General features: G+C 44.1%; 1 protein-coding gene across 5 annotated transcripts in view; it reads left to right on the top strand.

Annotated features, from left to right (window-relative positions):
- The window catches only part of LOC137380530 (protein bicaudal C homolog 1-like), a 305313-nt gene that overhangs the window by 234519 nt on the left and 43582 nt on the right, over nucleotides 1-27212 (top strand). For all 5 annotated transcript variants that reach the window (XM_068052479.1, XM_068052477.1, XM_068052481.1 and 2 more), the window contains 6 exons: nucleotides 1338-1417; nucleotides 2674-2832; nucleotides 15115-15168; nucleotides 16125-16319; nucleotides 17670-17921; nucleotides 23108-23239. In XM_068052479.1, the coding sequence (XP_067908580.1) occupies nucleotides 1338-1417; nucleotides 2674-2832; nucleotides 15115-15168; nucleotides 16125-16319; nucleotides 17670-17921; nucleotides 23108-23239 (872 nt within the window). The remainder of the gene's footprint in view (nucleotides 1-1337; nucleotides 1418-2673; nucleotides 2833-15114; nucleotides 15169-16124; nucleotides 16320-17669; nucleotides 17922-23107; nucleotides 23240-27212) is intronic.

Genomic DNA, 27212 nt, shown 5'->3' with positions numbered 1-27212 from the left:
TCCTCATTTACACACTGTCCCCTCATAGGCATCTGCACTTATGGAGTCAGCTTCTATGTGTGTACAGATTGCACCCGGCTTTACTTTTCCATTACACACTCGATCCAATGATTACCTCCATTCAGTCAAGCTACACCATGAGGATAAGGCAAAACTTTCTCCAGCTGAAAATTGGAGAGACTGAATTGGTGTTTCCAGCCCCCTCAACAAGCTGCGTCAGGTTGACCATGATTTCCGGGTTCCTCCCTCAAGCTGTGCCAGATAATCCATAACCTTGATGTACTGTTTGGCTGTGAGTTCACATTCAAATCCGATATCCTACCCATCTCTACATCATCATCTGCCTTTGTCCTTACTTTACACTTACTGCCACCATAACCCTTAATTACACATACAGAGACTCCATTTCAACAACACCTTCCATGCCAGCTGCATCTCCCCCTTACACTAACTTCATCCAATCCACAATACCAACTCCCAAGGTACTAAATCAAAACGCTGCAGATGTTGAAAATCTGAAATAAAAACAAAGTGCTGGAAATACACTAAAATAAAAGCAAAACACAGCAGGTTTGGCAGCATCTGTGGAGATAGAAACAGAGTTAATGTTTCAGGTCGATAACTTGATGAAAGGTCATCGACCTGAAATGTTAACTCGGTTTCTCCAACACCAAGGTCCTGCACCAAGTCCCATTCATCTGTCACCCTCGTCTGCACGGAGCTCATTGTCCTAAAACTAAACTCAGCTTCCTCATTCTTGGTTTCCAAATCTCTTCAAAGATTTGAACCCTGCTTTCCCTCATCACTGCAACGTTTATGGTTTAAAGCCCAGCCTGTGGCCTCTGGCGTATTCCACCCCCTCCCGCACTGCTCTGCCATCAATGGCAAGGCTTTCAGGCATCTGAATTGAATTCTCTGGAACTCCCTCCCGAAACACACACTCCATCTTGCTCCTTCAATTGCCTTATGTAAAAGCCTCCGCAAAACCTGTCATCTCTCTAGCCCTCATCTGATGAAAGATGAAACGTTAACTCAGTTCCTCTCTTTACAGATGCTACCCGACCTGCTGTGTATTTCCAGCATTTTCTGTTTTTACTTGTGTCATCTCTCTACCCCCAGGTGGGACATGAAGGACGTTATAAAATCCAAGTTTTGTACCCAACGACGCCAGACCCAACCGAAACTGTATCCCCACTTGTGGCTGTTGGCTACTCACTAACAGTTTCTCTTCTCTCTCGTTTCCTGGATTAGGGTGGGTCTTGGTTCTGTGGCTCCACATTTCAGTTCAGACACACATGTGTTTCTCATGTTTGGTTTTCCCCTTTGTTTTTGTACAGATCCTCACATTAAAGTTGGTGGAAGGAAAGAAGACGTGAAGGAAGCGAAAGAAAAAATCATGTCTGTTCTAGACACAAAGGTAAGTGCAGTGTCATGGTTCACCAGCTGCCATGTGTATTATCAATGAGAGGTCAAAGGCCTGCTCGGGTATGCAAATGAAACCCGATCTGGGCCCGACAGAAACACATCCAACCCAATCGCGACCCGGCCCGAGTCCTTTGCTTTTTTTCCCGCATCTGACCCGACCCGACTACCAGAATGAAGTTGATTATATCAAAGAGGTTGTGCTCTACCTTGGATGGAATCACTCACTGCAGATTAGTGCGGAGACCAGATGCACGTTTCCTGCCTCGACATCCTGGCTGTTCAAATTTTGAAGGCTTTCCCTCCCTGAGCAAAAGGCAGCACTATATCCGACCCGATGCGACCCGAGCCCGAATAACAGACCCGGAAGGGAGACCCGACCCGACCCAAACCCGACACCTGGCGCACAATTTAAAGTCTATCTCTCCCCATTCTTTGTTTTTTTCTCCCCCATCCTTTCTTCTCTCTGATTTCCCTCTCTCTGGCCCCCCCTCGCCCTCTGTCCCCCCGCCTCGCCCTCTGTCCTCCCGCCTCGCCCTCTGTCCTCCCGCCTCGCCCTCTGTCCTCCCGCCTCGCCCTCTGTCCTCCCGCCTCGCCCTCTGTCCTCCCGCCTCGCCCTCTGTCCTCCCGCCTCGCCCTCTGTCCCCCCGCCTCGCCCTGTGTCCCCCCGCCTCTCCCTGTGTCCCCCCGCCTCTCCCTCTGTCACCCCCCCTCCCTCTCCCTCTGTCACCCCCCCTCCCTCTCCCTCTCCCTCTCCCTCTCTCTCTCTCTCATTGGAACATATGATCCTTCAGCGTGTTCTACCATTCTGTTTGAATAATACCAGCTTCTCTGGTGTCTCCACATAACTGAACTCCCTCATCTCTGGTATAGTATCACTTCTGGCAGAAGACTCCCAGCCCAGTTCTGTGCTCATGTCCGCCACAGTGTCCGGTTTATCCAGCAAACCTCTGAGGGAGTTCAAACCTCATAGACTTTAACCCAGACTGGAAACGTATCATGGGGTCAATACAGTTCTTGTCGAACTAATTAAAGCAAGCGATGCCTGAATGACTAGTAATTCCAGTCCACTACCATACAATCTTATGTGTCATTTTCCCATTTGAACAATAAAGCATTGTTGAATAAAAATGGTGCTCATAATTCAAGTGCATACGGTAATGAAAAAAATTAAACGAGTTGATGAACTATGCAGGATCAATGTAGGAATCATCTAATGACATTTGTATTTCCTCTTGCCCTTTGAATTAGAGTAATCGGGTGACTTTGAAGATGGATGTGTCACATACAGAACATTCCCATGTAATTGGCAAAGGAGGAAACAACATCAAGAAAGTAATGGAGGAGACGGGCTGTCATATTCACTTCCCCGACTCCAACAGGAACAACCAGACAGAGAAAAGCAATCAGGTAATTCTTCAGACTTTGTCCTTCATGGTTGCTGACGTGATGTTGGTAGACCCTCTTGGGTTCTACCCACTGCCTGGTTCCTTCCACAACCCACCCATTATCTGCAAGTTCAGCTCCTTGTGATTGAAGCCACCAGATCAAACTACAGTTAACGTCTTCACCCTCTCCAGACCATTTAGATGGCCACCTGAATTCCATGTTGGTTCGTTAATGCTGGTTTTTCCACTTGGTGTGCTTAACTTATTTGAAGGAAGTGTCTTAGTAATGTGTTTGTAGAATATTGCACAAGTTACATATTACTGCAGGAAACATGAGAATGTGAAATATGCTACAGCCAAGTGTCAGTTTGGCTCAGTGGGTAGCACGCTCACCTGTGTGTCAGAGAGTCATAGGTTCAAATCCCACTCCAGGGACTTAAGCACAAAATCTAGACTGATGCTACATTACTGTACTGAAGGAGTGCTACATAGTCAGATGGGATGTTAAGGCAAGACCTCATTTGCCAGCTCAGGTGACCATTAAAGATCCCATGGCATTTTTCAAAGAACGGGTCGTTCTCCCAGTGTCCTGCTCAACAATTTGTCCCTCAGTGAACATCACAAAGATTAGCTGGTCATGCACTTATTTTCTGTTAGTGGGATCTTGCTGTGTGCACACTGGCTGTGGCATTTGCCTACATAACAACAGTAACTGCTCTTGAAAAGCGATCTATTGGCCGTGAAGTGCTTTGGGACATGCTGAGTGTGTGATAAGGTGCCAAAAAAATGCAATCCCTTTATTTATTTACCAATGAACCTTTCTGATTTCCAAGCCCTTGAAATACGACAGGTCATAGAATCATAAAAGTATGGAAGGAGGCCATTCAGCCTGTCATGCCCATGCTGGCTCTCTGCAAGAGCAATTCACCTAGTCTCACTCCCCGCCTTTTCTCCATACCCCTGCAAACTCTTCAGATAATTATCCAGTTCCCTTTTGAAGGCCTCGATTGAATCTGTTCCATCACACTAGGCAGCGCATTCCAGATCCTAACCACTCACTGCGTAAAAATGTTTTTCCTCATGTCACCAGTATTTCTTTTGCCAATCATCTTATATCAGTGCCCTCTGGTTCTGTATCCGTCGGCCAATGGGAACACTTTCTCCCTATCAACTCTGTCCAGACCCCTCATGATTTTCATAATCTCTATCAAATCTCCTCTTAATCTTCTCTCCTCCAAGGAGAACAGCCCCAGCTTCTCCAACCTATCCACGTAACAGAAGTTCATTGTACCTGGAACCATCCTTGTGAATCTTTTCTGCATCTTCTAATGCCTTCACATCCTTCCAAATGTGTGGTGCCCAGAACTGGACAAAATACTCCAGTTGAAGCTGAACCAGTGTTTTTTACAGGTTTATCATAACTTTTTTTGTTTTTGTACTCTCTGTCCCTATTTATAAAGCCCAGAATCCAATATGCTTCATTAACCGAGCTCTCAACCTGTCCAGCCACCTTCAATGATGTGTATACATAAACCCCCAAGTCCCTCTGTTCAGTTTTGTGAAAGGGAAATCATGTTTAACCAATTTATTGGAGTTCTTTGAGGGAATTACGTGTGCTGTGGATAAAGGGGAACCAGTGGATGTATTGTACTTAGATTTCCAGAAGGCATTTGATAATGTGCCACATCAAAGGTTATTGAAGAAAATAAAAGCTCATGATTTAGGGGGTAACATATTGGCTTGGATAGAAGATTGGCTAGCTAACAGGAACAGAGAGTAGGCATAAATGGGTCATTTTCTGGTTGGCAAGATGTAACGAGTGGTGTGCCACAGGGATCAGTGCTGGGGCCTCAACTTTTTACAATTTATATAAATGACTTAGATGAAGGGACCGAAGGTATGGTTGCTAAATTTGCTGCTGACACAAAGATAGGTAGGAAAGTAACTTGTGAAGAGTACATAAGGGGGCTACAAAGGGATATAGAGAGGTTAAGTGAGTGGGCAAAGACCTGGCAAATGGAGTATAATGTAGAAATGTGTGAAATTGTCCACTTTGGCAGGAAGAATAAAAAAGAAGCATATTATCTAAATGGTGAGAGATTGCAGAGCTCTGAGATGCAGAGGGATCTGGGTGTCCTAGTGCATGAATTGCAAAAGGTTAGTATGCAGGTACAGCACGTAATGAGGAAAGCTAATGGAATGTTATCGTTTATCGCGAGGGGAATTGAATACAAAAGTAGGGAGGTTATGCTTCAGTTATACAGGGCATTGTCTCGCCTCATTCTTCCTACCAAAATGAATCACTTCACACTACTTTGCATTAAATTCCATCAGCCATTCATCCCCACATTCCACCAGCCTGTCGATGTCCCCTTGATGTTTATCACTATTTTCCTCACAGTTCACAGTATTGCCAAATTTTGTGTCATTTGCAAATTTTGAAATTTGTGCCCAGTGCACCCAAGTCTAGCTCACTAATATATATCAAGAAAAGCAGGGTCCTAGCGCTGACCGCTGGGAAATCCCACTGTTTTCCTTCCTCCAGTCTGAAAAACAGCCATTCACAACTACTCTGTTTCCTGTCGATCAGCCAATTTCATATTTATGCTGCTACTGTCCCCTTTATTCCATGGGTTCTAACTTTGTTGACAAGCCTGTTATGGGGCATTTAATCAAATGCCTTTTGGAAGTCCATGTACACCACATCAACCACATTCGCCTCATCAACCCTCTTTGTTATCTCATCAAAAGACTCAAGCAAGTTACTTAAACATGATTTGCCCTGAACAAATCCGTGCTGGCTTTCCTTACTTAATCCACATTTGTCCAAGTGACTGTTAATGTTGTCCTGAATTATAATTTTTAAAAGCTTTCCCACCACCGAGGTTAAACTATAGTTGCTGCGCTTATCCTTAAACCCTTTTTTGAACAAGGGTGTAACATTTGCAATTCTTAAGTCCTCTGGCACCACCCGTGTCTAAGGAGGATTGGAAGATTATAGCCAGTGTCTCTGCAATTTCCACCGTTAATTCCCTCAGGATCCTTCAATTAAATCATCTGGTTCTGGTGACCTATCAACTTTAAGTACTGTCAGCCTATCTAATACCTCCTGTTTATCATTTTTTAGCCCATCCAATGTCTCCACTACCTCCTCTTTCACCATAACTTGTACTGCATCTTGTTCCTTGATAAAGACGGATGCAAAATACTCATTTAGTACCTCTTCCACACCCCCAGCCTCCATGCATAAATCCCCATTTTAGGTCCCTAACTGGCTCCAGTTCTCCTTTTACCACTTTCTTACTATTTATATGCCTGTCGAAGACTTTTGGATTCCCTTGTATGTGAGCTGTCAGTCTCTTCTCATGCTCTCTCTTTGCTTCTCTTATTTATTTTTTCACTTCCCCCTGAAGCTTCCATATTCAGTTCTGATGAAAGGTCACAGACCTGAAACGTTAACTCTGCTTCTCTCTCCACAGATGCTGCCTGACCTGCTGAGTATTTCCAGCACTTTCTGTTTTTATTTCAGATTTCCAGCATCTGCAGTATTTTGCTTTTACTTTACGTCTATATTCAAACTTGTTCTCAATTGTAAAATCCACCGGACCTCTGTTATATGCACGATTTTTCTGCTTCATCTTACTGGCTATCTCTTTCATCATCTAGGGAGGTCTGGATTTGTTTGCCCAACGTTTCCCCCTTGCCTGAACCGTACCCGAATGTTCTCTTTAAAGGCAGCCCATTGTCCAATTACAGTTTTGCCTGCCAATCTTTGATTCCATTTTACCTGAGCCAAATTCGTTCTCACTCCACTGAAGTTAGCCCTCCCCTAATTGTTACGGATACTGAGAGGTGACAGATACGGCTGTCTTTCTCACCACCCCTTTTCACCACTTAACTGACCAAAGACCGTGTGTTTTTTTAAAAAATGGTTTTAACCCCTGAGTGATTTAATTGTCAAGAACACAGGCACAGTGGCGCAGTGGTTAGCACCGCAGCCTCACAGCTCCAGCGACCCGGGTTCAATTCTGGGTACTGCCTGTGTGGAGTTTGCAAGTTCTCCCTGTGTCTGCGTGGGTTTTCTCCGGGTGCTCCGGTTTCCTCCCACATGCCAAAAGACTTGCAGGTTGATAGGTAAATTGGCCATTATAAATTGCCCCTAGTATATGTAGGTGGCAGGGAAATATAGGGACAGGTGGGGATGTGGTAGGAATATGGAATTAGTGTAGGATTAGTATAAATGGGTGGTTGATGGTCGGCACAGAATCAGTGGGCCGAAGGGCCTGTTTCAGTGCTGTATCTCTAACTAACTAACTAACAGACAAATGGCAGGTTTTCTTGTGAGTTTTAAAATAAAGATAAATGTTTATTATTCAACACCCTAAATATAAGGAACCACACCCACTCTCACACTCATACAATAGGTAGAGATTATAAACTAATATGCGCTTAAGTCTTATGGATTTTTAAGAGTTTTCTGTTGACTTGCTCTCCCCCTGGGTGAAGATTTGAAATGGTGTAGGCCTGTAATCTTTTCCCTTGTACACTGAAGAAAAAAAACTTGTGGAGGTGTAGGAGGATGGATGTACTGTTGCAGATTTCTCTTGTTATACTACAGTCAAAGTTCTATGCTAAAACCCTGGTACGATTTGTCAGGTGAGGGGTTCAAGACCAACTCCAGTTTCTCTCTACATGTAGCTTAAAAGCTGCTGGTATTGAGCAGGGTCCTTTTTCTTCAATGGCACAGATGTTTCTCTCTGTCCTTTGTCTGCCCAGAATACATCTTTATTAAAACTCCTTATCAGAAACCTAGTTTTTGTTATGTGACCAGAGTTTCTCTTCCATTGAATTCATAATTAGTTTCTGATGGTTAGGTCATTGGAAGATAATGGAGTTTGGGTGTCACTCAATCACATACCATCTTAACAAAGAACAAAGAAAATTACAGCACAGGAACAGGCCCTTCGGCCCTCCAAGCCTGCGCCGATCCAGATCCTCTATCTAAACATGTCGCCTATTTTCTAAGGGTCTGTATCTCTTTTCTTCCTGCCCATTCATGTATCTGTCTAGATACATCTTAAAAGACGCCATCGTGCCCGCATCTACCACCTCCGCTGGCAACGCGTTCCAGGCACCCACCACCCTCTGCGTAAAGAGCGTTCCACGCATATCCCCCCTAAACGTTTCCCCTTTCACTTTGAACTCGTGTCCTCTAGTAATTGAATCGCCCACTCTGGGAAAAAGCCTCTTGCTATCCACCCTGTCTATACCTCTCATGATTTTGTACACCTCAATCAGGTCCCCCCTCAACCTCCGTCTTTCTAATGAAAATAATCCTAATCTACTCAACCTCTCTTCATAGCTAGCGCCCTCCATACCAGGCAACATCCTGGTGAACCTCCTCTGCACCCTCTCCAAAGCTTCCACATCCTTTTGGTAATGTGGCGATCAGAACTGCACGCAGTATTCCAAATGTGGCCAAACCAAAGTCCTATACAACTGTAACATGACCTGCCAGCTCTTGTACTCAATACCCCGTCCGATGAAGGAAAGCATGGCGTATGCCTTCTTGACCACTCTATTTACCTGCGTTGCCACCTTCAGGGAACAGTGGACCTGAACACCCAAATCTCTCTGGACATCAATTTTCCCCAGGACTTTTCCATTTACTGTATAGTTCACTCTTGAATTGGATCTTCCAAAATGCATCACCTCGCATTTGCCCTGATTGAACTCCATCTGCCATTTCTCTGCCCAACTCTCCAATCTATCTGTATTCTGCTGTATTCTCTGACAGTCCCCTTCACTATCTGCTACTCCACCAATCTTAGTGTCATCTGCAAACTTGCTAATCAGTCCACCTATACTTTCCTCCAAATCATTAATGTATATCACAAACAACAGTGGTCCCAGCACGGATCCCTGTGGAACACCACTGGTCACACGTCTCCATTTTGAGAAACTCCCTTCCACTGCTACTCTCTGTCTCCTGTTGCCCAGCCAGTTCTTTATCCATCTAGCTAGTACACCTTGGACCCCATGCGCCTTCACTTTCTCCATCAGCCTGCCATGGGGAATCTTATCAAACGCCTTACTGAAGTCCATGTATATGACATCGACAGCCCTTCCCTCATCAATGAACTTTGTCACTTCCTCAAAGAATTCTATTAAGTTGGTAAGACATGACCTTCCCTGCACAAAACCATGTTGCCTATCACTGATAAGCCCATTTTCTTCCAAATGGGAATAGATCCTATCCCTCAGTATCTTCTCCAGCAGCTTCCCTACCACTGACGTCAGGCTCACCGGTCTATAATTACCTGGATTATCCCTGCTACCCTTCTTAAACAAGGGGACAACATTAGCAATTCTCCAGTCCTCCGGGACCTCACCCGTGTTTAAGGATGCTGCAAAGATATCTGTTAAGGCCCCAGCTATTTCCTCTCTCGCTTCCCTCAGTAACCTGGGATAGATCCCATCCGGACCTGGGGACTTGTCCACCTTAATGCCCTTTAGAATACCCAACACTTCCTCCTTATGCCGACTTGACCTAGAGTAATCAAACATCTGTTCCTAACCTCAACATCCGTCATGTCCCTCTCCTCGGTGAATACCGATGCAAAGTACTCGTTTAGAATCTCACCCATTTTCTCTGAGTCCAAGCATAACATTCCTCCTTTGTCCTTTAGTGGGCCAATCCTTTCTCTAGTTACCCTCTTGCTCCTTATATATGAATAAAAGGCTTTGGGATTTTCTTTAACCCTGTTTGCTAAAGATATTTCATGACCCCTTTTAGCCCTCTTAATTCCTCGTTTCAGATTGGTCCTACATTCCCGATATTCTTTCAAAGCTTCGTCTTTCATCAGCCGCCTAGACCTTATGTATGCTTCCTTTTTCCTCTTAGCTAGTCTCACAATTTCACCTGTCATCCATGGTTCCCTAATCTTGCCATTTCTATCCCTCATTTTCACAGGAACATGTCTCTCCTGCATGCTAATCAACCTCTCTTTAAAAGCCTCCCACATATCACATGTGGATTTACCTTCAAACAGCTGCTCCCAATCTACATTCCCCAGCTCCTGCCGAATTTTGGTATAGTTGGCCTTCCCCCAATTTAGCACTCTTCCTTTAGGACCACTCTTGTCTTTGTCCATGAGTATTTTAAAGCTTACGGAATTGTGATCACTATTCCCAAAGTAGTCCCCTACTGAAACTTCAAACTTGGGAAAGTAGAGCTTATCACACCCATTCTCTGGAGACAAGCTTGGAGTCAAAATGTCTGCCACAGTATTGTTAACCCACTTGGTTGGATAGATGCAACCACTGCCATAGAAAGGACCATTTGCATCTTAATGACTTCTCAAAGATGTGTCCAGAAAGATTGTTTGTATTTTAATGACTTAGCCAAGACTTGTCCAAACATGAAGATTAGCTCAGGGTTCTTGCAGTTTCATGTGTATTGGCAGGAAGGAAAAGATCACCTTACCTCTCAACTTCATTTTGTTTTACAGGAAAAGTGTCCGTTTCAGGTTTATTTCATAATTCATTTTATAGTTCATAAGTTGGCATTGCGTGAGTGTGACACAATTAATTATCTTTACTCATAATTGCTCCTTGTCCTTTTCCAAAGCTGACCTAACCTTTATGATACTATGGCCACTGTTGCCAAAATGTTCTCCTACTGACACCTGGGTCCACTTGACCCACTTCATTCCCCAGAACCAGATCCAGCAATGCCTCCTTCCTCATTGGACTGGAAACATACTGATGTAGAAAATTCTCCTGAACACACTGTAGAAGGTCTTGGCCCTCTCTGCCATCTTTACTATCCCAGTCTATATTAAGCTAAAGTTCCCCATTTTAACTACTCTATAATTCTTGCACTTTGCTGTAATTTCCTTCCAAATGTGTTCCTCTATATCTTTCCTACTAGTTGGTGGCCTATGCAATACATCCAGCAATGTAATGGTACCTCTATTGTTTCTTAGCTCTACCCAAATAGATTCTGTCTTTGACCCCTCTAGGGCATCCCCTCTCTTCAGCACTTTGATGTTCTCCTTAATCAATACTGTTACCCCTGCGCCATTTTTTCCTTCCCTATCTTTCCTGAATATTTACCCAGTCCTGCCCTTTTTTGAGCCAGGTCTCCGTTATGACTACGACATCATATTTCCACATCGTTATCTGCGCCTGCAGCTCAGCAACCTTATTTACCACACTCTGCACATTCACATACATGCACAGTAAACCTAATTTATACCTTATATTCCCTCTTACTCTGACCCCATCTAATACCTAAGTATTTCCTACTCTAGTGCTGTCTGTCTCTCCCAATTCTTTGTACACCTTGGTTTTCCTCTCTAATGTTACCTCCTTGTTCCCACACCCCTGCCAAGTTAGTTTAAACCTTCCCAATAGTGCTAGCAAATAGCCCTGCAAGGACATTCTTCAGGTGCAACCGGTCTGGCCTGTACAGGTCCCATCTCCCCCAGAACCAATCCCAATCTCCCAAGAAGCTAAAGCCCTCTCTCCACCATCTCTCCAGCCACGCATGCATCTGCTTTATCTTCCTAATTCTATCCTTGCGCATGGTACTGCAAGTAATCCGAGGATTACTACCTTTTGAGGTCCTGCTTTCTGGTTTCTTTCCTGGTTCCCTAAACTCTGCCTACAGGACCTCATCCCTCTTTCTACCTATTCCATTTGTACCAATATGGAGCACGACCACTGGCTGTTGACTGTTATTCCATCTCCTCAGAGTGTTCCGCAGCCGCTCACTGATGTCTTGTCTCTGGCACCAGGGAGGCAACATACCATCCTGGATTCATGTCTGCAGCCACAGAAACATCTGTCTGTTCCCCTAACTATTGAATCCTCTATCACTATTACTTTCCCAGTCTTCCTCCAGCCACCCCTGCCCAATGCTCCCCCTCCCCCACCCCTGTACAGCTGAGCCAGCAGTGGTGCCATGGACTAGGCTCTGGCTGCACACCCCAAATGAATCATTTCTCTCACCAGTATTCAGAATACTAGTTGGAGAGTGAGATGCACTCGGGGGCTGCTGCACTACTTCCCTGGTCCTTCTTGACTGCCTAGTGGTCACCCATTCCCTCTCTGCCCACATACCCTTGAGCTGCGGGGCGACCGCATCTATAAAAATGCTATCCATGACACTCTGAACCTCACGGATGCTCACAGTGATGTTAGCTGCTGCTCAAGCTCTGAAACCTAGAGCTTGAGCTGCTGCAGCTTTAGACACTTCCTGCACATGTAGTTATCCAGGATACGAGAAGCATCCTAGAGTTCCCACATGGAACAGAATGCGCACTCCACTGGTCTAAGCTGCCCTGCCATGCCTCTATTTATTAGACTGTTAAATTACTACTTAATTTTCAAAAAAAAGACTCACCAGCTACTCACCAGTCAGCTGCTTCTCCTGTGCTGACATAACTTTATTTTATAGGGAGGTTAACTGAAATGTTTTTATTTATCTCTTATTATCTAAAAGCCTTAGATTTGATTGTACTGAAAAATCAGACTGCTTCAGTTTTACTATCCCTTATTATTTAATTTTTAACTTTATCCCCTTTTTGACAGACAGACAAATGAAGGCCCTTTAGTTTCTTCTCCCTTGTTCCCACCTTTGAGTGTTCCTGGATGAGCCCCCATTTCCTCCAGTCCATCATTGGGAGGACTGAAGCCATTGCCTTCAGCTCCAACCCAACAAACCCAGTTGCCTCGCCACCGATTCCAGCCCTGATCACTGGTGCAGGCTGAACCAGACTCGGTGTCCTGCTTCACCCTGATCTGAGCTTCTGACCCCATATCCTGTTGATCACTTCCAGTGATGCTTCCAGTTCTGATGAAGGGTCACTGACCTGAAATGTTAACTTCGCTTCTCTCTCCACAGATGCTCAGTATTTCTAGCATTTCTTGTTTTTGTTTGAGAAGGATTGCACACTTGTGTCAACTTTCAGATGCACATTAGTAGTGAGCAACTCTAATGAGGATAAAACCCAAAATACTGCTGGAAATCTGAAATTAAAAGAGAAAATGCTGGAAACAGTAAGCAAGTCGCGGAGCATCAGTAGAGACCGAAAGGTGGAGTTAACAGTAGCAGGTCTATGACCCTTCCTCAGTACCTTCAATGTTTCAGATCTGTGACTCTTTGTCAGAACTGCTTCAGTGAAGAGTCATAGACCTGAGAAGAAAACCAAATGATTTGATTTGCGGATGGATGGAAACTGAATTGAGTTGTCAGGACCTTTGTACTTTATGGGTGAGTTAGAGATCGACCTTCTAATTTGTTTCCAAACTAGGTTCCCCTTACTCTCGGGTCTGGGAGAGAATTCCGAGGGGTCTGTGAGTTCATCAGATTGCTGTATTTTTCTGTATCTGTGCACTTCAGAGCATATAATTCCTGTTTCTGTATTCATTTATTAGAGAAAAATATTTTCACAGAATCATTATAGTGCAGAAAGAGGCCATTTGGCCCATTGTGTTTGCACTGGCTCTCTGAAAGAGCAGTTCACTTAGTCCCATTCCTCTGCCTTCTCCCCATAACCCTGCACATTCTTCCTTTTCGTATGACAGTCTAATTCCCTTTTGAATGCTTCAATTGAACCTGCCTCTATCACACTCTCAGGCAGTGCATTCCAGACCTTAACCACTCGCTGCGTGAAAAAGTTTTTCCTCATGTCGCTTTTGCTTCTTTTACCAATTACTTTAAATCTGTGTCCTCTCGTATTAGATCCTCTCATGAGTGGGAACAGTTTCTCTTTATCTACTCTGTCCAGACCCATCGTGATTTTGAATACCTCGATCAAATCACCTCTCAGCTTTCTCTTCTCCAAGGAAAACAGTCCTAACTTCTCCAATCTATCTTCATAACTGAAATTCCTCATCCCTAGAACCATTCTCGTGAATCTTTTCTGTACTTTCGCCAATGCCCTCACATCTTTCCTAAAGCGCGGCACCCAGAACGGGACGCAATACTCCAGCTGAGGTCGAGCTAGTGTATTATGTAAGTTCAACATAACTTCCTTGCTCTTGTACTCGATGCCCTTATCTCTCAGCCTAGGATACTTTATGCTTTATTAACTGCGCTGTCAGCCTGTTCTGCCAGCTTAAATAACTTATGCATGTATACCCCCAGGTCCCTTTGCTCCTGCACCCCCTTTAGAATTGTACCCTTTATTCTATATTGTCTCTCCATGTTCTTCCTACCAAAATGAATTGCTTCACATTTCTCTGCATTGAACATCATCTGCCACCTGTCTGTCCATTCCACCAACTTGTCTATGCCCTTTTGAAGTTCTACACTGGAATATCAGAATTGGATTATTCAGTCACCTAAGCATGCACAATCCCGGAGGGGAAGAAAGTCATCCTTGTTCCCGAGGAACTGCCTAAGACTAATCACATACAGAACTGAAATATGTTTAATTGTCGGAGTTTAATTGTCTTATTGTCAATAACTTCTATAAATGGGCTTGAGTTTAATATGTTGAGATCTGTTAAATCAATTAATGTTGTTTCAAACACACACTGTGTCAGGTCCTTAATTTCTCCAAATGTTGACTAATTAGTGTCCTGTTACCGACTGTTCCCATTTTTAGGCCTTTTCTTCTTTCTAACCCTAGATTATTTCAGTTCTCATACTGTCAGTTATTCTCAGGAACAACTCTCAGCTCCCCATACCTTCCAGAATGCCTCTCCTAGCCTTGGTATTCATGGAAGGTATCACTAACACACCCGGGATCACTAAACACAAAACCCAGTCTGTTAATCGCTTTTAGCGACTGGACTTAGTGTGGGTCCCACAACATCTCTCGCACCTTCGCTGTGTGCATAGAGCAATCCTGGTTTAAATTGAAATTTATCCAATACTTCCAAGTTTCATATCATCCGCAAACTTTGAAATTGTGCCCTGTACACCAAGGTCTAGGTCATTAATATATATCAGGATAAACAAGGGTCCTAACACTGACCCCTGGGAATCTCCACTACAAACCTTCCTCCAACCCGAAAAACATTCACTGTGATGTTACCACTGATTTAAGTTGAGTAGCTGATGGTGTTTTTGTAAATCTTGCAAAAGAGGTCTCTCTGGAAGCGTGGGGGTGGGGTTTGTGGCAGTGGGTGACCAGGTGGGGGTGGTGGTGATGCGGAGGATCCTCAGGAATGTGCCATTATTTACTGGCGATCCACAGGCATGGGCCATTACTTGAAAGGTTTCCCCAGAACAGAAATGTTTGAAAATTTTATTTCTAATTGATTGCATTGGATCTGCTTTGATTAACAGGTCTCCATAGCAGGACAGCCATCTGGTGTAGAAGCAGCCAGAGGTCGTATTAGAGTAAGTTTCTGACCTGATTTTGCCGTTGGTGGGTGGTTTTAGTGACACATGAAGTTTTGTTGCCACTGACAAGAGCCCCATCAGTTGCTGATGTAAGATTACTTGGACTTGTAGAGACAGATTCTGTTATTATAGACTCACAGATGGTTCAACCAACAGGAGTGTTTGGTGGTCCAATGGTAATACTTGCAACAGAAGAGCTTTGTAAATAGAGTTTAAAAGATGAACATTTGCATTTTAAACAAACTACATTTTATTTCTTGTTACACGTGAGTGGAGTGCAGAGAAGGTAAATGATACACTGATGCTGTGGTCTGTGGAGAAGACTGAGCTGTCTTCTACTAACGTGGCAACATTTTTGTTCATGTAAGTGGCCGATAGCTAACCTCAACATGACTTGGGATAGCTTTAAGCCCCAGTAGCTCCAGAACAAAGTCAACCAATATCTGAACATGATTGCAAAAAGAACCTTGGAATGATTTTTAGTGGAGAACCAGTCATTTGCACAAGATGTTATGGCTGACTGTAGACATCCTGAACACTGACTTGTGGAAATGTGGAACCTGTGCCTAGATTTCCTGACAGGGCCAATCCAGTTACCCAACACTGGGGCAGTTCACAGCCCTGCAGATGTGTGGTACTGTATAAAAATTACATCAAATAATGTTGAAAAATGACATTAAAGTGAATCTTGGAGCCTGGGGAGAGTCATTTAATTAAACTTTCTATTTTTAAAAAAAGCACGTTGTATATTTACATATAAAACTAGATTGTACAGTGAATAAAACTTCATTTTTACTGCATGTAACTGTTCCTTTTTTGTTTTAAACAAGTACTTGACTAAATATTTGACCCTTACCAGCCGATTCGTTATGGTATGAGAGATAGTGAGCAGTATTTCTGAATCTGCAGCATGTAGTGTTTTATCATTTAACAGTTATTGTTCTGTCATCTAGGAGCTGCTCCCTCTGGTGATGATGTTCGATTTGCCTATTGCTGGCATTTTGCAGCCAATTCCAGATCCCAACTCGGCCATGATCCAGCACCTATCCCAAACCTATAACATCTCCATATCCTTCAAACAGCGGTCACGTATGTATGGTGCCACAGTCATTATCCGAGGGTCTCAAAACAATGTCGCAGCTGTCAAGGTGAGAACAGTCTCATAGCTATATGATTTTACCTCCAGTCCGGTAGATTGTAAACACTTTTAAGATTTATAAAACAACATCTCTTATGGACCTGGTTAAAGCACTGCCTGAATAATAGAATCTTACACCATAGCAGGGGGCCATTTAGTTCATTGTACATGGCTGACTCTTTGAAAGAGCTATCCAATTAATCCCACTCCCCCTGCTTTTTCCCCATAGCTCTGTAAATGTTTCTTCGGGTATTTATCCAATTCCCGTTTGAAAGTTACTGTTGAATCTGCTTCCCTCGCCCTTACAGGCAGTTCATTCCGAGTCACAACTCGCAGTATTTTTAAAACAAAAATTCTCTCATCTCTTCCTCCTCCCCAGTTCTTTTTCTAATTATCTTAAATATGTGTTCTCCAGTTACCAGCCCTTGCCACTGGAAACAGTTTCTCCCTGTTCAGTAATTTGAACACCTCTATGAAATCTCCCCTTAACTTTCTCTTCTGTGAGGAGAACGATCTCAGCTTCTTTAGTCTCTCCATATAACTGAAGTCTCTCATCCCCAGTACTGCTCTCAGAAATCTCCTCTGCCCCCTCTCCTAGGCCTTCACATCCTTAGAGTGTTGCCCAGAATAGGACATAGTACTCCAGCTGAGTCCGAACCAATGATTCATAAAGGTTTATCATAATTGACAGCCAGCTTGTGCTGTTCCCTTTCTGTACTGCCTGAAATGTACAGTAAAGTAAAATAGAAACATAAAATACCAGACATAAATAGAGTACTACGCACATTGCTTTGGTCTCCATATATTTTTTTGAAATGGATATAGAGGCAGTGGAGAAGGTACAAGTTTGATGCCAGAATTGAGAGGTTATTCTTCTCAGGAAAATTGAACAGGCTGTTTAAAAAAAAGACTGAGAGGTGACCGAATAGAGGTCTTTAAAATTGTGAAGGGATCTGATAGGGTAGACGTAGAGAAGATTTTTCCACTTTTTGGGAGAACAGAACTAGTAGCCATAAATACAAGATAGTCGCGAACAAATCCAATAGGGAATTCAGGAGAAACTTGTTTAACCGAAGAGTGGTGAGAATGTGGAACTCGCTGCCACAGAGATCAGTTGAGGCATTTAAGGGAAAGCTACATAAGCATATGAAAGAGAATGGAATAAAAAGACATGCTGACAGGGTTAGATGAGGTAGGGTTAACGGAGTTGCATGAATGCCAGCATGGACCAGTTGGGCCGAATGGCCTATTACTGTGCAGCAGGTCCATCAGCATTAGCAAAGAGAATAGACCAGCTTGTGGGTGAAACCTTTTGTCAGAATGCAGTGTGTCAAATGTAAACTTCCTGTTTGAATTCCAGGAAGGGACTGCCATGCTCCTGGAACATCTAGCTGGCAGTCTGGGCAGTGCCATCCCTGTCAGCACCCAGCTAGACATTGCACCTCAACACCATCTCTTCATGATGGGACGCAACGGGAATAACATTAAACACATAATGCAGCGAGCTGGAGCCCAGATCCACTTTCCTGACCCCAGCAATCCCCAGAAGAAGTCCACAGTCTACCTCCAGGGCACTATCGAGTCTGTTTGTCTTGCTCGACAATACCTCATGGTATGTATTAACATTCTATATCTTCTATAAACAGCTCGTTTGTAGCATCGCTGATGGTTTATTTGCTTTTTTAAAAAAATGATGCGGGCATGCCTTGTAAATTTGACAGAACAACAATTCATTGTTGACTTGGCTACATGGTTGCTACAATAAACATTGAAAAGATAGTTGGAAACTATTTGTGTCTGTTGCACGAACACATAAACATAGATGTTTTTATGTTGTAAGATTTGAGTATTGTATTGTGGTGGTTGTGGTACTAGACTAGCATCCCAGATATCATGAGTTCAAATCCCAATGTGGCAAGTTGTGAAGCTGAATTCAATAAATCTGATAATTTATGGGCCAGCATCAGAAGAATTACCAAAAAACCTGCTGGATTGTTGTAAAAACCGATCCAGTTCACTAATGTCCTTCAGAGGATGGGAACCTTCATTGCTGAATCTGGCCTTTAATGTAATAAAACGTCACATTACTCTTCACAGGAGCATTATAAAGCAAAATATGACACCGAGCCACAAAAAAGTTTAAATGAACAAAGGCTTGGTCAAAGAAGTAGGTTTTAAGGAGTGTCTTAAAAGAGGACGGTGAATTGGAGAGGTAGGGATGTGTAGGGAGGGTATTCCAGATCTTGGGGCCTAGGCAACTGAAGGTGTGGTCACCAATGGTGGAGCGATTAAAGTCAGGGATGCACAAGAGGCCAGGATTAGAGGAGCATAGATAACTCGGGGAGGTGGTGCCGGGTGCGGGCGTCGGAGAGTTTGGTTATGGGGCTGGAGGAGATTACAGAGATAGGGAGGGGCAAGGCAATGGAGGGATTTGAACACAAGGATGAGTATTTTAAAATCAAGGCGTTGCTTGACTGGGAGCCAATGTAAGTCAGTGAGTACTAGTTGATAGGGGAACGGGACTTGGTGTGATTGATGACGCAGGCAGCAGAGTTTTGGATGACTTCAAGTTTACAGAGAGTAGAATATGGGAGACCAACCAGGAGTGCATTGGAATAGTCAAGTCCAGAGGTAACAAATGATGAATGAGAGTTTCAGCAGTAGTTGAGCTGAGACAGGGGCGAAGTCGGGCAATATTATGGAGGTGGGAATAGGCAGTCTTAGTGATGGAACGGTCAGAAGCTCATCTCGGGGTCAAATGTGACACCAAGGTTGCGAACAGACTGGATTAATCTCAGACTATTGCCAGGGAAAGGGATGGAGTTGGTAGATAGGGGACAGAGTTTGGAGCAGGGACCAAAAACAATGGTTTCAGTCTTCCCTATATTTAATTGAGAGAGAAGCACAGAGGGAAGCTGTAGGCTTATCTAATAGGGAGTGAAGCCTGGGATGGCGGCAAGAGAGCAGGTAGGTCGAGGCGTACTGAAGGGTAGGGGTAGGGAATTGGTGGGGGAGGTAGCAGAGTACCTGAAAGTGGAGAAGTGAAAAGAGGCATGACAATAAAAGAGAGGGGTAAAGTGAAAAGAAGTGAAAAAAAGAGCAAAAATGGAAATAAAGCGATGGGCTCGGGTCCAGAGCAGCAGCGAAAATGTGCACACAAAATGTCTCCAAGAGCTCCAATTACATAGGTCTAGTTACATAAAAATAGGTAGATAAAGACATGATCGTAAATGGGAAATGAGAAACAGATGGAGATAATAGGAAGGAGTCCAGAGTTAAAGTCGGGAGTCCAGTGATGGAATAATAATGACATAGTTAGGGTGAAGTTTGCATGGAGCATCAACAAGCTGTTGTTTGAGTTTGGAGACAGGTGAAGCGAGTGAAGTCCAAGAGCTGTTTGAGGGTAAAGTATTAGAGGACGAACTAATGGAGATATTTTCATCGGAAGGAAGATCTAGGAGGTGAACAGAGTCAGTTGCAGGATAGAAAGATGATGGCCAAGTTGGAGGGCACCATGAAATCCAGAAGCAGCAGAGCTTTGTTCTTCAGCCCAGGTGGGTGATTTTCTGGCCAGGAACAGACTGCAGCTGAATAACCAGAATAACCAATGGCCAGTCACAGGCTCAGAAGGAGATTGAAGTCTCTCAGTCACGGCAGTGTGGGGGAAGAGCAGTAAACTGATCAAAGTTACTTTAAATATCACAAAAGAGCAACAAATCAGAGACAGACGTTGGGTCTTGTGGTATAACCAGTGTAGTCCAGAGCAGAAGCGTGGTCTTGATGTCGAGAGAAGTCCAGGAATTTGAAGCCAAATTTGAAAGAAGATCTAGATTTTTCCAGATCTTTTCCAGAGCTCAAAGGTAGCAGCAGATCATAGACAGAAGCAGAGTCTTCCATTTGTCCAATGTAGTCCAGCACAGAAACAAGGTCTTGATGTAGGGTGGCAATTCGTTAGGTTTTATCCAAGACAGTCCGGTTTTTAGTCAGTTTGGCCACTGTCTGGTACCGGATGACTTTATGTCCGGTATTTTGTGCCTTAGTATATTACAGCAATGTAGCACCAGCAGGAGCCTGTCTCGTTCCTTTCCCCATCTGCAGCTGCCTCAAACCAACTGGACACAGAAAACAGAGGTTGGTTTTCTTATTCCATCCCCCTTCTCCCGCCCCACCACCCCCCCTCCACCGCATTATCTCATTTACTTACAATGGGCCTTTTCCATCTCGAACTGCGATGGGTCTCCATACATGATGATGTCACCTCTGTACATGATGACATCATCCCTGCACAACTCAGCGGTGCCCAGTATTAGTGCCCTCCAGCAGTGGTCACCCTATCTTGTTGTCCAGTGAAGACAGGAATTTGAAGTCAGATTTGAGAGAAAATCCACATCCAGGAGATCTTTTCCAGGATTATCCTGGAAAGCAAAGATAACTCCTGGCTTCTTTTCTCTCCCCTGTCTCCTCCACCCTCATCTCCAACAAGTGCACGGAGCTCATGAACTTCTTTGCCACTAAGATTGAGACCATCTGCCTCTATGAGCTTCCCAGGGCCAAAGTCCCTCAATGGTGCCCTCTCCAAGTTCGTCTAGTCTATCAGACTAACCTCCTACTCCTTTATCCCTATTCCCACTGAACTGCTGACCACCTAACTTCCCTTCCTAGCTCCCACATTAGCTAATATTGTTAATGGTTTTCTCTCCTCAAATTCTGTCGCCTTCTCTTTCAAATCTGCTGTCATCAGCCCTCTCCTCAAAAACTAACCATGATCCCACCACCCATTCCAACCTCCCTTTCCACTCCAAAGTCTTTGAACACGCTGCCTCCCAAATCGGTGCCCATCTCTCCCAGAACTCCATGCTTAAATCCCTTCAATCAGGTTTCCGCCCTGCCCCTACCAAAACAGCTCTTGTGTCAGTCACAAATGACATCCTAGGTGACTGTGACCAGGGTAAGTTTTCCCTCCTTGTCCTTCTTGACTCGTCTGCAGCATTTTACACATTTGATCACACCATCCTGCTCCACTGCCTCACCACTGTCATCCAGCTGCGTGGGACTGCTCTCACCTGGCTCCATTCTTACATATCTAGTCGTAGCCAGAGTATCACCTGCAGTGGCTGCTCTTCCTGCTCCTGCACAGTTACCTCGAGTCCCCCAAGGATCTATCCGTGGCCGCCTCCTATTTATCATCTACCTGCTGCCCCTTGATGACATCATCTGAAAACAGGTTAGTTTTCACATGTATACTGAGACACTCAGCTCTCCCACCACCACCTCTCTCGACTCCTCCAGTGTTGCTAAATTATCGGACTGCTTATCCGACATTCAGTACTAGATGAGCAGAAATTTCCTCCAAGTAAGTATTAGGAAGACTGAAGCCATTGACGTTGATCCCTGCCACAAACTCTGTTCCCTCGCCACTGAGTCCATTCATCTCCCTGGCAACTGTCTGAGGCCAACCCAGATCGTTCGCAACCTTGGTGTCACATTTGACCCCGAGATCAGCCTCCGGTCACATATGCACACAATCATTAAGATCACCTATTTCCCTCTCTAACATTGCCTGACTTTGACCCAGCCTCAGCTCATCTGCTGCTGAACCCTCTGTTACCTCTAGACTCGATTATTCCAATGCATTCCTGGCCAGTCTCCCATCTTCCACCCTCCATAAACTTAATCTAATTCAAAGTTCTGCTGCTCATGTCCTTCTTTGCATCATGTCCTGTTCATTCATCAGCCTTGTGCTCACTGACTCTCACTGGCTCCTGGCTAAGCAATACCTCGATCTTAAAATTCTCACCCTTGTTTTTAAATCCGTCTGTGGCCTCACCCCTCCCTCTCTCTAACCACCTTCAGCCCGATAACCCAATGTCCCCTTTAAATTTATTTGCATGACTGCACGCACGTGGTATCTTAAAAGGGGATGACTTGTGAGCGGACTGCATGGTATCTTCCAAGTTGCTGTGTGGCCGCACTTGTGCACAGCCTACTGGTATCACTGCCTATAATCCTCCGGGATCCCTGCATTCGTTCATTTATGGCCTCTTGAGCTTCCCCAATTTTATTATTTTTTTATTTCCAAAATATACTTTATTCATAAAAATCTGTGAAAAAAAAAATACATTATCAAACAGTTTCAAACAGCACCAAGTCAAAAAATACAAACAGTGCAAAGGAGGTCAGTTTCCTTCAATACAATCGTGAGTTGCCTCACAACCCTTCCATTTCATTTCTCATGCCATATACATTTTTACATTTTACAGCAAATGAAAATTTTCCCGATACAGTTCGAGGGGTTTTCCATGCATCCAGCCCCTCTGTTCAGCTTGGTGGGGGGACCTTCCCCAATTTTAATCTCTCCAACACTGGCAGCCGTGCCTTCTGCTGCTGAGGCCTTAAGCTCTGGAATTCCCTCCCTACAGTTCTCCACCTCCTTTAAGACGCTTTGACCAAGCTTTTGGTCACCTGCCCTGATATCTCCTTACGTGACTCAGTGTCAGATTTTGTTTGATAACATTCCTGTGAAGTGCCTTGGGATTCTTTTTAATGTTAAAGACGCTATACAAATGCAAATTGTTGTAAATGAATGTTTGCTGCTGAATTCGTGCGAGGCAGTGCTTCATGAAACAGAGCACAAGTGATGTGCAACATTATCCTCAAGTAAAAGTGTATCCAAACTGCCAAAAATAGCTCCTATTTGGTTTGTTCTTTTCCCTAATGTTAGCAATGGTTTTGCATAATGGCGATGAGGTCTTGCTGTAATGCCTATGTGCTTAACCTTCTGATAATGCTGTACTGCAGGGTTGTCTCCCTCTTGTGTTGATGTTTGATATGAAGGAAGACATTGAAGTAGAACCACAGCGGATCACTCAGTTAATGGAGCAGCTGGATGTTTTCATTAGCATCAAGCCAAAGCCCAAACAACCCAGTAAGGTATGGAACACAGATGAACTTTCTTGCTTTACCAAGTTCACGTTTGTTTTACTCATCTGGCCGAATAACTGCATGTAAGAGGGAGGAAGGACGTCTAGAACAAAGTTTCAAATGAATGGAAATAACATAGGAACAGGAGTACACCATCCAGCCCCTTGAACCTGTCTCATCATTCAGTTAGATTTCCACTACCCTTTTTGTGAAGGAGCACTTTCTGACATCACCCCTGATCAGCCTAGCTCTAATTTTAATGTCATGAACTTCCCCAGCAGAGGATCTAGTTTTTCTCGATCTACCTTATCAAATTGTTTAATCATCTTGAGCACCTTCCTTAGTTTACCCCTTAATCTGCTGGACTCTAGGGAATTCAAACCTATGTAACCTGTCCTCATAATTTAACCCTTTTAGCCCCAGTATTATTCTGGTAAATTTGTGCTGCACCCCCTCCAAGGCCAAATATGTCCTTCCTGAATTGCAAGTACAAGTGACTGAAAGGTACCCAATATTAAATGGAGGGACAGTGGAGAGTGTTTAGAGCATTTGTGAGTCCTTGTACATTACATGACTTTAGGCCTAATTCTTTAAGGTTGCTGCTGTATTCGAGAGCAGCTGCACATAGTCCGGTTTGGAACTACTCATGGAGTTGGTGTTATCAGTGCCCAAACATTCCCCTCTGGGATTCAGTTAGCATGTTCCTGATTGCTCTGCAAATGATGGAAGAGTTGCACAACTGGTGTCAAATTTTTAAAACATCTAGGCTGTATGACATCTGATTTGTTTTTGGAAAAGTGTGTTGGTAGGGGATGCAGAAGGGGAGTGAAAAGGAGCCACACGAAGGATACATTCACCTGCATCTGACCATTGGATAACTGCGGGTAGTCTTGTCAAAAATACACTCCTCGACCAGGTTTACAGTGTTTTCACTTTGCAGGATGAGTGGCTGAAGGAAAACCAGACAGAAGGGAAAATGCACATCACATGCTCCAATGCCCTCTGCAGCCCACACACTTCAACACAACCACCCCCACTTTACTGCACCCCAGAGTACAGTTTGGCACAGAATATGGAACCAAACAGATACCTGGACTCTTACGTGTTAAGTTACAACAAAAGATTAAACAAAAATAGGGTTGTATTCCCTGGAATTTTGAAGGTTAAGGGGTGATATCATCAAAGGTTTCAAGATATTAAGGGGGAAAGATAGGGTAGATTGGGAAAAACTATTCCCACTAGCTGGGGAGTCTAGGACTGGGACATAGTCAAAAAATTAGAGCCAGATCTTTTTAGGCGTGAAATTAGGAAACACTTCTTCATGGTGTGAAGAAATGAGGCATATTAATTTTGTCATATGGAACATTAATTTTCAACTCTTACTGGACTGAAAACATTGCTGCACCTGCATTCTAACAGGACAGTGGCTGGAAACATTTGCATTCTAAGAGACAGTTGCCTGAAGAAGGCAATGGAACTGCTCCCTGATTCAATTAACCAAATGGATTTTGATCAAAAGACATTGAATGTATGAAGGTCAGCATTCCAGCCCCCTACTGACGTGTCTACTAAGATTGAAAGAATTCACAAAACCTCGCTGGGCGGGTTGTCTTGAAAAAAAGAGCTAGTCACATGACTGGCCTGATGGCCCAGGTTTGGTTTGAATTGTGTTCACAGAACAGTTTGAGGTCAGACTGCAACTGAACTTGAAGAAAGAGCATCTCTCCCTGGCGTTCTCTCTCTCTCTCACACGCACACACACGAAAAGAAGGAACTGCAACTGGATTTCAAGAAGACAAAAAACCATCGAAACAAGTTTGAAAGTGTGTACTGGGCGCAACGAGATGGCAAGATTTAACTGCAACCAAAGACTTTACATTGAGTTCAAAAGACAGTAAATGAACTCCAGCTGTTGCTTCAAACCTTTCCCCTTGATTCTTTCTCCTTTTCTGACTCTATCTGTGTGTGTGTTTATCACGTATGCATGCTAGTGTGATCGCGTCGCGTATTTTTAGTAGTTTTAATCAATTTAGAGTTTTAAGGGTAATAAACTTAGACCTTTCTTGTTTATATCTAAGAAAACTTGTCTGATTGATTTCTTTGCCTTACAATTGGAGAGCAGTGAGCAAGGATTCACTGAGGGGAAGCTAAAAACACGGTGTTTTAAAAATTTAACCCTGTTACGGCCAAACCAGGAAAAGGCTGAGAGGGAACCCCGAGACCCCTTGACTGTGATTAAAAACATAGGGTAGTTGGGTGAAACGGGGTGGGGGGGGGTGGGGGTGGCGGTGGTGGGGGTCGGAGAATGTGGTTTTCAGTCTTCCCTCGTGTCTGGTGTTGGATCCCATTAGTTACACAAAGAGAGACGAAGTCTGACTGTAGCTTTAAGAAACTTTATTGCAGTACTTCTTAGTTACATCATCAGCAAAGCAAACAGCAACAACACCTGGGCTCTCCTCTCCTCTCCTTCTCTCTCCTGCCCTCTCCTGCCTGAGCAGGGAAATCAAGCCTTTCTTATAGTTCTTCATACAAATCAGTGACACCCCCTTTATGTTCCCAATTGGTTCACAAACTTTGCAGTTTCTTGGTGTCATGGCCTGATTGGGGTACTGCCTTGTCACCTTCCTTTGTAGCAGTTTCTCATCCCCCCTATCACCTTGGAATGTTAGGCTATTATGAAGCGGCTTACAACTGTCCTGTTAGTTTTCCCTTGTTAGTCTACTCCTACTGATAAGCTGTCTGTGCAGCCCTGAAGCTATGAAGTCATTTCTGATAAGCTGTCCCTCCCTGCAGCTCCGAAGTTAGTTTATTAGTAGTACATGATTGATTAATTATTTCACCTTAAATGTCCCCATATTATTCTGTTCTCGAAAATTCTGTTCCCACAGTCCCCCTTTGATTCTTCAAAACACTTTTAAGAATCATTCCCTTGATCCCACCTAGGTCTCTATTTGTCTAGAAACAGCCTTCAACACCCGGAGGGGTCACACTCAATACGTTGCCTGCTTGTGCCGCAGTAGGGGCCCACGGGAGCTCTGTAAAGGCATAAGTTTTGCAGGGGCTTCAGTTACTTGTTTACAACAACACTTCATAAGCAAAAACATCACATACAGAATTACAAGTCAAAAGTGAGCAACTACTCAAAATACATGCAAAGAAGATAATACAAATTCTAAACATATCAGCAGTTAACAATTCGGCGTTCAATCACGGGTCGCTCGTTTTACGTGAGAGGCGTGTATCCAGGCTTTCTTTCCTTCGACTTTAACTGCTGACTGGGTGGTCAGTAGCACTTGGAAAGGTCCCTCCCACTTGGCGCCCAAAGGTTCTTTGTGTATTTTCTTCACGTAGACCCAGACTCCCGGGACGATGTCGTGCCCTCCTTCTGGTGGGTCACCCCAAGCTGCCGATACCTGTGATGCGACGGGTTTCTCGGTGTCCCTTTGTCTCCAGATGCCGTCGTCACATATCTTCATCCCTGCTTCTATCCAGGTCCATTTTTCCTCCTTGGAACATTCACTCTGCATCACTTGAAGGTCTTGTGTCAGATGGGACGCATTCAGTTTACATATTTGCGTCCGTGCGTCCGGGGGATCACCTTGCAAGGCGGCTTCCTTGGCTGCCTTGTCGGCTAGGGCATTCCCCTTTGCCTCTATGGTGTTGTCTTTCGTATGGACTTTACATTTCAAAATGGATACCTTTTGTGGCAATTGCATGGCCTCTAGTAAGTCTCGGACCTCTTTCCCATTTCGAATAGGTGTACCAGCAACAGTGAGAAATCCTCTTTTGCACCACAGCTGACCAAAGTCGTGAGCGACTCCAAAAGCATACCGTGAGTCTGTGTAAATATTAGCTGTCTTCCCCTCTGCTATTCGACATGCTTCTAATAGGGCTCGCAGTTCGGCTTGATGGGCCGATGTCCCTGAAGGCAGGCATCCCACTTCCACAACTTCATGTAGGGTTGTAACTGCCCATCCTGCTT

This window comes from Heterodontus francisci, chromosome 20 (assembly GCF_036365525.1).
Source record: "Heterodontus francisci isolate sHetFra1 chromosome 20, sHetFra1.hap1, whole genome shotgun sequence".
NCBI lineage: Eukaryota > Metazoa > Chordata > Chondrichthyes > Heterodontiformes > Heterodontidae > Heterodontus > Heterodontus francisci.
This window is presented reverse-complemented; position numbering and strand designations above follow the sequence as displayed.